The 10132-nt window shown below is 40.3% G+C and overlaps 1 protein-coding gene across 1 annotated transcript; it reads left to right on the top strand.

Annotated features, from left to right (window-relative positions):
* Positions 1–836: 836 nt before the first annotated feature.
* Positions 837–9862, top strand: LOC119729943 (neuronal acetylcholine receptor subunit alpha-10-like). The gene is made up of 6 exons (XM_038202734.1): positions 837–1206; positions 3187–3332; positions 5957–6001; positions 7339–7448; positions 7912–8444; positions 8946–9862. The coding sequence occupies exons 1-6, from the start codon at positions 1149–1151 to the stop codon at positions 9560–9562; spliced, it is 1509 nt and encodes a 502-aa protein (XP_038058662.1). The 5' UTR covers positions 837–1148; the 3' UTR covers positions 9563–9862.
* Positions 9863–10132: the final 270 nt, after the last annotated feature.

Raw genomic sequence — 10132 nt, 5'->3', positions numbered from 1 at the left:
ACTAGCTATACCTGAAATTAATTTAGAAAAGGTATGCTTGCGTAAATGAATGCACAGGTAACGTAATTGGCCGTCTGTTTCTCAAAACCGAATGCACGGACAATGAAAACGATTGAACTCTCGTTGAATTGAAATGGAGACGTGCATTATATTTTAAATTCAGAAGAAAAGGAATGACCGTTTTTCAGACGTGAATGAAGATTTCAGGAAATTGGCCGGGAAAACCTAAAAAAAGTGAACCCCCCGCTGTGACACCAAAACAATTCTGACAATTATACCGGTAATAATGACCGCATGTGCACAACATTCGGACTGAGCCAGCTGACTGAGGTAGGGGGCATTTTGACACTATTCTGTGATATAGTGTTCATGATCGTAGGATTTGAACAGCGTTCCCATTGAAAGTATGGTACGAGCCCCCACCCCCACCCACCCGGCCCCCTCTTGATTATACGGAGGTCAAGTGTCCGGAGAAAAAAAATTGTCTACATTTCAGCATTGATTTGCTGATGAACCCACCCCCCCCCCCCGCAAAAATTCCTGGATCCGCCCCTGAGTATTGTTACTGAGAGCTAATTTCACTGGGAGGTCGACATAATGCTTGTTTTTATAATTCTGCCTGTGTTTCACATTTCATGTTCATTGACAGTCTCGTCACATCTTTCTACCTATCATTGTGATTGCTTTGTCCCTTGCGCGTGTAACGTTAGAGTTAAAGCCCTAATGGCGATGGGATGTCTGTTCTGACGGACTAATAATATAGGCCTGTTTAACTTACTTATCGCACGGAATACGTGTAGGTCTTCACGTGCAGTGCAGGCAATTATGTGTTTTCTCTTGTCTCTGTATCGGTACTAATACGGATTTACCGTCTATACAACGATCAAGTGGATGACATGGGTATAAAGTTGTTATTAACTTTAAATCCAGCATTTACCGTATGAGTGTACAATGACAGCAAACATCGAAGTAAACGTCCATTTAGTACGTTGTCGACCGCGAACAGGGGCGTGTAATGTTGACGTCATTATCAGAAATTACCACACGCGAGGTATTTTGCTGCACGACTGACGCTCTGTGATGTGATTTTGGTTTATCGCTTATGATACGGATGTACATGTACATGGGATATTCGGCGTGGTAACACGATGGCTGACATGAGGATTGTGCTTATCTGGATTGGATCCATGTTGGTATTGCACAGTGGTAAGTAATTCATCGAGATCCATATAACAAGTGTTTAATTGGAGTTTGAAAGTCGTTTGAAATTAGACGACACTGGCAATATGAGGCCTAACGAATCGTCAAAGTGGTTGCAAATATAAAGTCAGATTTTAAGCGGTTCTGTTTATGAAATTCATGTTGTAAAAATAATAATTACCCTGGATTGGACATGGGAGACATCCCCATAGACTTGTGCACAAAATTTTTCAAACTTAAATGTGCCCTAACCCAATATTCCCTTGTCCCTTTTCCACGAATTTCGGTATGTTTACTATTTAAACCACGAGCAACAAATATAATCTAATTGCGACAACAAAATTGTGCCTCTAAAGGGGGGCTGTGACATTAGGGAGACATGAAAATGTCTCCCTAAAGACCAATGTCTCCCATCGTGCGAAGAAATTACGATAACGTGTCTCCTTAGTGGGACCTTTACACGTATAGTGGTCCCTTTACACGTATAGTGGTCATGCTTAATTGGAAATGTATTGATTAACATTAACCAGTAGTATTTTTAGCTTTAAAAAAAATCTAATTAAACAAACTAGGTATGTCTGTGTTCATTGTTTTATGGGCAGTGTATTTTAACGGTAAATCTAAAGACAAAATATTATCGGAAAAATAAGATTTGTATATACACTATGTTTTTATTATGCCTGTAACATATCAAGTTTCCACGTACCACATTGTAGAAACCTATGTAAAAGCATTATGCGAGTGTACTGCATTTTATTTGTTATTCCGTCATCATCATGTTACAATTTAGTACAACATCCAATGCTTCCGTTCAATAAACAAAACAACGTAGGCTTAAACCAGGCATTGAATTTCTGGTATATGATTTGGTATATTATGCATAATGATGTTTGAACATTTTGTTTTATTTTGTCCCAATGACTGTTGAATTAAGTACCACCCTGAAATTAATATTTATATTTTAAGCGTTGCAAACGGTATTTTCGATCCATGGTCGTATACTTTTTTCTACAGAAGTGGTTATCATACACCTCTCAGCCTCTCTAGTCGCAGTTTAAAGGCATATATAGGATCACTTGCATTTATCACAAAACGAGTTATTATGAAAAAGCTTACCTTGATTAAAGAGAATATACATCATTTGCTTTTGCTGTAATTTTTAGAAATGGATAGAATTGGGGGGTTGGAAATATAAAGCAAATATAGTTACACTGACTTTTTGGAGGTTTTGGGTTCGAAAATGCTATAAAACCTAGAAAAACGATCATTTTCCTGTAGTCTGGTTCCCTGACTCCATATAAGAAGAAACAGAGCAGTTTACATACATTGGGGAATTGTAAGGTCAGAGAACCAGTCTAGCTGGCTCGTACCCGTTCATAGGTTTGTAATCGATTGCAAACAAGTGCAATGGTCAATTGGGGCCAGTATTTGAAAAAAAGCCAGTTGTTTCCAACGCTGATCGGCCGATCAGCGTTGGAAATTGATACAAAAATACCAATTTTCTTGAAATAACAGTATACCAGGTGCCATAATTTTACAGGATGCTTTAGACTGTCATTTACCAACATCCTATTAAGGTATTTCGCAAAAACTTTGTAGTTTTATTTTTCGATGTTTGCAAATGTTGTATATTCCCTTTAAAGGTTGTATACTGGTACTAAACAACCGTGAAATTATTAATTATTCCAAGTTATTATTAATTTCGAAGAAATTAAGAAATGTGGGTTGTTTCCAACGATCGTTCATTTGACGAAATCGTATATCGTGATCCAAAGGTTGTGCATATTATTTCACTGTTTTCTCAAAAATGTAATAGGTCTACCTACCGAACTGAAAGTTCAACAGATTAGGTTTTGAACATTCTTCTTTGAATTTTTAGTGGTTTTATAATTGGAAACGAACAAAATGCATGAAAAGCATCCTCTCTGCCCTTAAGTTGTGTTTATAAGTTGAATCTAAAGCATCTGTGTTTCCCCATTTGTATAGAGTCAAGTCGCGAACCAAGCAACCAGAATCGGTTACTGAAGGAATTACTGGATAACTACGGGTACACCACGGTGCGACCCGTCTACAACTTGTCCCATCCCACCACGGTAGAATTAAGACTGACAATCGTTCAAGTCATAGAACTGGTAAGGCTTTTCCCCGTTACTTTCCTCTGAAATATTACGTATTTATTGTTTTGCCTCTGAAGCATATCTTGTTAAATTTAAATAATTAACTTTTTAGAAATATTATCCCATTTTAAAAGCGAGTGTTGCCCATTCAAGGAACAATAATATAATACATTTGGAGCAGGTTATTACGAAAAACTTACCTGTTGAAATTTCAGCTATCATACTCAGCAAAGCAAGATTTCCGCTGACTGTCCTCCCTTGCAATGTGTTCATTGATAGGCCTACATGTTGACTTGCACCTTTTGTGGCATAATCCCCCGTTTGTCACCCGAGAAAAGGCATTTTCATTCGTGGAATTGTAACCAATTAACTAAATTGGGTTAATTTGGAGCAGTATATGAAAGAAATACCCATGTTTATTTCCACGCGATGGTTCGATCCGAACCATCACAAGGGGAACGATGGTAATTCATCGTTTGTTGAAAATGACAGCATCGGCCTATTGGTGCAATGATATTTCATTGTATATTTGAGCAGTTTTCGGGTTTTTTGGAAAGTTTGCAAAATGGTGGCCATTACCCTTAAGGATCAACAATGGCGTAACACTAGCGAAATTGGTTTCAATTAGCGGAAGTGTACCTTAGTCTGGTTCCCTGTCCCCATTGTCCTTCGTATATATGGCAGGTAGCCAGCAGTGAATCCAAAATGCATTAGAAGGCTTTTTCTCCTAATGTATGCAAATTATATGCATGACGTGCATGGGTCTGAATCCCGCCTCCTGATATGAATTCAAAATTACAACGGTAATGTTTTGGGGTTTTTTTTATTACGCGACAGCAACGGCCCGTGACCGAAGACCCGCTATAGAAAGCGCCCCGCTGATTGGTCAAAATCTAGAGGTCAAGATGCGGTTGTCTTGCATAATTAATCAGGTCAAGATGCGGTTGTCTTGCATAATTAATCAGCGAATCTGCTCAAACTATTGGGGATGTGCTAGGTAGCAATAGTCTAGGGCGTATATAGGGTAGTATAGGGGAAATACATGGTGGGGGGGGACCACTCTATCACAAATCGAGCTGGGTATTGCGAGAGGCGGTGGAGGCAGGCCCCGAGTGTGGGACATGTAAAGCAAGGTAGCCTATGTGGCAGAGGGACCCCCCCCTTTTGTGTTGGTCATTGTGTTACCGGAATCTCAAGAATTATTTTGAGATAGGTAAGGGGACGTGTCAGGTAACAATAGTATATCGTGCTTACGTTTATTAATACAATTGTTCAGTAATGGACGGTTATAAAATTGATTAGTGTTTACCTTTCTGGGTCACAAAACCCATCGCCATTAAAGAAATGACCAACCGGTATACTGGCGTTTTCGCGGTGGCCTGGCGTTATGTGTAAACACTGCCTTAAGTGCGCTCCCTGCGCCGTTATGATGGGAAATGGATGGACACTTCATATTGGAATGTATCTGAAGCTATTAGCAACCTGACATGATGATGTTTGTTCAGTGAAGTTGACTGGAAAACCAACGCAGCAGCAACTGCCTCCGTAATTATAAAATATATCAAGATTGCCTCAGTTTAGAGGCAAATGGACACTATTTGCAAAGATTCCAAAATGAAACTTGTAAGCTGTCATTTTCGAGAAAAAGAAGAATTTACCATCATTTTCCTTGCGATGGTAAGGACCAAAGCATAGCCTATCGCTTTCAACTTTTCGTCCAGAAAAATAAAGATGTACGCCTATTTTTCCCAAAAGTATAGATGTCTACTGAGCTGAAATTTCGACGAGTTAACTTTCAAACTTGCTTTAGATTTATTTGTGTTGTTGTTCCTTGAATCGTCAAAACACATTTTGGTTTGTTTTTTTAAATGGTGTCAATCAATATTAGGTTTTTCCCTTCACCGACGTGTAAACACTTTATATACACTCAGTGTGTATACTCAGAAAATGGTGTCCATAACCTTAAAAAAAGAACAAGTTTTTCTTATTTCATAAAAGGAGTCACTTATAGTTAAACAGAATTTATTTGGAGGTTGCACTGGTATTAATTTTGCCAGTCAGTCCTGCAGTATCTGAATGCAATGATGACAGAAGTCTTCAACGCTGAGCATGCGCATGACTGGAAAACATTTTGACAGCGATAGACCTGTCTTTGCCAACCACGCGTTGGCAAACTATGGAAGGCCAACGTTGCAAAGATAAAGGATAGTTATTATAAATGCTTCCATCATTGTGTCGTTGAAAATACAAAATAACCAACAAACAGGTTTACTCAAAATGCCTCTTTTGTAGCAATGATATACAAAATATGAAATGCGCATTTTTTCCATGTAATGTTAGAGAAAACAGTTCGCACATATTTTAAGGCAGTCAAGAAAGCAAGTTCAAGGTCATTTGAATTGACCACCAAGAATAGGGTTTCACGTCACATCGACTCCATTCCCACTTCACACTTTCCCCTTGTTTTCCATGATTCTGCGTTCTGTTCTGAAACAAGTATCGCTCGAGAAATCAGATGGGGGGGGGGGGGTGGTCACAATTTCGGGGGAGGGGTACCGCAACTGAAGCCCAATATCCGCTCCGATGATCCAATCGTTACTGATGATTTTGCACAATTTGTTCATACTTTTCTATAACAGAACGAACGGCACCAAACGATTGAGATAGGCGCTTGGTTAACGCAGGTATGTTGTAGTGAACTCTCTCTTTTTTCAAGTAAAGTCTGGTCAGATCCCTGTGGCAAAAGTTTGAATCTGTGTCTGACGTCTGTAGTAGAGAACATGTCGTTCGATATATTTTAGTGTGGCCTGTGTGAGGCCGATTTAAAAAAAAAAAACGAAACAAAGAAAAAAAAGCGGGCGCTTTTTCTTTCCCCAAAGATGGCGGATTTTCCAAGATGGCGAATGGTTTCTTCCATTTTCTTAACTCTTATGCTGGTACAAAATCGTGTCCAAAAGAGCATTACCCTTTCTACATAGCTACAAAATAAACGACAATAATTGCTGAATATATATTATCGTAAATGTTTGAATAACAAAGGGAAGGAGAGCGGGATAAAGGAAGCGGGCGAGGATGAGAAACTGGTTAATTTTTTTGACTTGACCTTACAAACTTTTTTTTTTTTTTGCTAAAAAATGTTGTAAAATGTAATATTTTATACCCAACGGTTTAAAACCAAAGTAGGGCCTACAAGATAAAAAAAAGTCCTAAGTGGTTAGATTTGACCAGCAATCCGCGTTCTATTTGGTCTGATTCTTTAACACAGCGTCGAAATGACACTCTTTGCCAAAATGATTCGAAGTGTCATTTTGCAGGGTGGTCCAAAAGAAGAAGAAGAAAGTTTACACTTTTTTTCAGAAGCAGATTTCTCAAAATTGAAGAGACATGTTGAAATTGTTTTAAGATATTCCTAAACTACAATATATTGGTCGTATATGGTGAAAACGGCAATGAAAATAAAACCAAAAGTAATTAAAAATAACGGCCATTTACAGCAAATTTGTCAAAAACTAGTTTATCCACATCTATGGCAGTCGTGTAGACCTAATTACAATAACATTGTTGCAGTTATTTGTGTGGGCATTGCTATTGTGTTAACCACCTCCTATAGACTTGGGTGTGGATAAACTGGTTTTTGACCATCTTACTTTAAACCGTCGCCATTTCTTAATTTAGGCTTTATATTCAGTGCCGTTTTCACCATATAACGCGAAGATGCTGTTGTTTAGGAAAATCTTGAAAGAAAATTAACAGGACTCACTCAATTCCAAAAAGTGCAAACAATTTGTGGACCACTTTTTAGAGAAAACACCATGTCGAAAATTTAAAAAACCCAATTTTCAGATGATATATTTTGTGTGTCATGCAAAGATGGACTGTTTAGGAAAATCTTGAAAGAAAATTAACATGACTCCCTCAATTCCAAAAAGTGTAAACAATTTGTGGACCACTTTTTAGAGAAAACACCAAGTCGAAAAAAAAAGAAAAAAAAATTCAGATGATATATTTGTATGTCATGCAGAGATGGACTGATGAGTATATGAGATGGGAGCCGGCGGATTATGGTGGAGTGGATCACCTGTACGTGCACAAATCGCTGATATGGCTGCCAGATGTAACCATGTACAAAAAGTAGGTTTAATGTCCTCCGTTGAAATGCAATGTTTTGTGGTGAAAATAATGCGGGTATTGCTCGATGTTCGTCGTCATACATTTTAAGCGCACATGGTATATTGTTGTCGGCATTAATATTTGGGATATTATTTCTGATGTGCATAGCCATACGTATTTGCTTCTTGTGTATTTGCGAACCATATCATATCATACAAAAAACGACCTAGATGTGATTTCTATACAACAGAGAGTTACTTACTTGGAACTCTTTGGGAAATGCTGTTGCATAGGAAGCTCATGTGGAAGTATTACAATAAAGAATTTCCAAATAACAATAGACCATGTTTTGGTATATTGTGGTGCAGAGACTGAAATGGTAATTAACCTTAAGAAAGGTTGCAAACAACCAAGGCATACAAACACAGACCTATGCGAAATACTCCGACATAATGCACCTTTCCTTCCGTGCATATTCATGCAGTGTCGACCGCGACTTCGAAAGCTACAAGGACATCTCCGCGAAGGTGAGTCATACCGGCTTGGTCAACTGGGCCACCCCTGTCATCCTCAAATGCACCTGTACGATCGACGCCCGCCTGTTCCCCTTCGACACCCAGGTCTGCCAGATTCGCTTCTCCTCCTGGGCGTTGGACTCGCGCGAACTGAATCTCACCGAGATCAAGGAGGATTCCCGCAAGAATTTCTACACCGACGTCGGGGTATGGGAGCTCCTGGATGTGGTTGTCGAGCGAGAGGAAGTGTCGTACGATGACGGTACGACTTACGTGGACCTGTCGCACTTCATCCATCTCCGGCGCAGACCGCTCTACCACCTCCTTCAGATCATCCTGCCCTGTCTGCTGCTGTCACTCCTGAACCTCATGGTGTTTATCCTGCCCCCCCAGTCCGGGGAGAAGATATCACTGGGTGTGACCAACCTCCTGTCGTTGATTCTGTTCCAGCAGTTGATCAGCGGTAACCTGCCGCCGACCGCAAACAACGCCCCGATCATCGGTAGGATTTTGCTAAAGTGTGCCAGTAAAAAAACTCGTTTAAACATTTCACACTGTCTTGTTTACTGTATTGAAACCTGAACCATGCTTTGTTAATGTTAAGGTTCGCATTCCTTTCTATAGTCGTACAATAATTTCCTAATTAGACAAACATTCAAACGTTATCCGCATGCCATCTTCATCGGGCGGGTGCCATTTTGAGTCGAATGCCTCGTCTTCTACCCAAGTAGTTAATTACACAGAAAAAAAACGCGTTAGGATACAAACAGTAACGAAGCATGGATACATATTTGAGGGGTTTTTTTTAGGGGACTTTCTTTGAGATTGATCAAAGTTTCGACATTTTTCCTCTCTAACTTTTGCTAGTGGAAGGAACGCGGGGATTGTGCCCCTTATATGCACTTTACCCCCTTACGCAACTGATTGGTCATTACACTCGTGTCGTTATAGTTAATATACAATCTCAAGCAGATTTCCCTCGGTATTTTTGGTTCTTCTGCAGGGTTTTACTTTACTCCGATGATAGCTCTATCCTGCACCTCCATCGTGTGCACCGTAGCTGTACTGGGCTTGTTTTACCGGGACAATCGCCGACCCATCCCCCGCTGGGTTGTATACATCGTGTTTGGTATCCTCTCCAGGCTAGTATGTCACCGTACCTCGGGCGAAATCGCGCCAACCATCTCTAAATCTCGGCGTGGAGAGAGTTCCCTCACGCGAGAGCCAGAAAACGTGGAGTCAACGTATGACTTGACCGACTTGTCCGGAAACTTGACCGAGAACGTGCGGGAATCCTCGCCGGCCAAGTCGCTCCTCCGCCAGGCAGGGGACTGGGACGAGACCCGCTGCAGACCCTACGACGCCACCAAGCAGCTGTGCACGGTGTCCCACTCGAAGACACACGATTCGCCCGTCATGAGAGCCAGAAAGCGCGTGTGTGATGGCGAGTCTGAGACTCGACTGAAACGGCACCAGACTCGTCCGTTGCCAAGCAGCCATACTTGGCGGGAAGTAGCAGTAGTGATCGACAGAACAGCTCTCATGCTGTCTCTGCTTATAACTCTGTGTTCAATTGTAACTTGTGTGGTCTCGTTCATAATTAGTTTTCATTCTGAGTAACATGGAATGTAACTTGCGATTTCACCATTAAATTATAAACCTATTGCAGCAGTTAAACAAAATTCATTCTTGGCTGTAAATGAGAAAAACGGTCAAGCAGGGCACTTGTTACGGAAAGTTGCAGGCAGTATGCAATTCGTTTGCGTGGACCCATTTTTTTCAGCAACAATACGCCGAGTTCCCGGCTTGAGTCACTTCGTTTTAAAACCCAGAGTGTGAGACATTTTCATGTCGCAATTTCTCTGAGCAATCCCCTAGGGAAGATTGATTTATACAATTTAATATACAGTTGTATCATTAGCACAGGGCCGTCGCATCGTGACACCCCCCCCCCCCCCCCCCTCATTTAAAATTTCTGTCGGCAAATCCATAATTGTTGTCGGCAAATTTGTAAAATTGAGGGCCTTTTTTATAGTATCTTACCGTTGTCGGCAAATTTTGAAATCTGAGGACTTTGTCTTTATCTTTTTTTGCTTGTCAAATATTTTGTTGTAAGTTTGTCGGCAAATTTTACTTTCTACACCTCCAATAGTTTTTTTTTCTGTCGGCAAATTTGTAAATTTGAAGACC

Source organism: Patiria miniata, unplaced genomic scaffold (assembly GCF_015706575.1).
Source record: "Patiria miniata isolate m_02_andy unplaced genomic scaffold, ASM1570657v1 HiC_scaffold_22, whole genome shotgun sequence".
NCBI classification, from domain to species: Eukaryota; Metazoa; Echinodermata; class Asteroidea; order Valvatida; family Asterinidae; genus Patiria; species Patiria miniata.
The sequence above is the reverse complement of the archived record's forward strand: the minus strand, read 5'-3'. Positions and strand labels throughout refer to the sequence as shown.

What these genes read in the sequence shown, in the direction of transcription:
- LOC119729943 (XM_038202734.1), top strand. Translation starts at nt 1,149, where the DNA reads ATGGCTGACATGAGGATTGTGCTTATCTGGATTGGATCCATGTTGGTA. An exon ending in CATGTTGGTATTGCACAGTG is followed by an intron (nt 1,207 to 3,186) that starts GTAAGTAATTCA and finishes CCATTTGTATAG; the next exon opens with AGTCAAGTCGCGAACCAAGC. An exon ending in TCGTTCAAGTCATAGAACTG is followed by an intron (nt 3,333 to 5,956) that starts GTAAGGCTTTTC and finishes TTTCTATAACAG; the next exon opens with AACGAACGGCACCAAACGAT.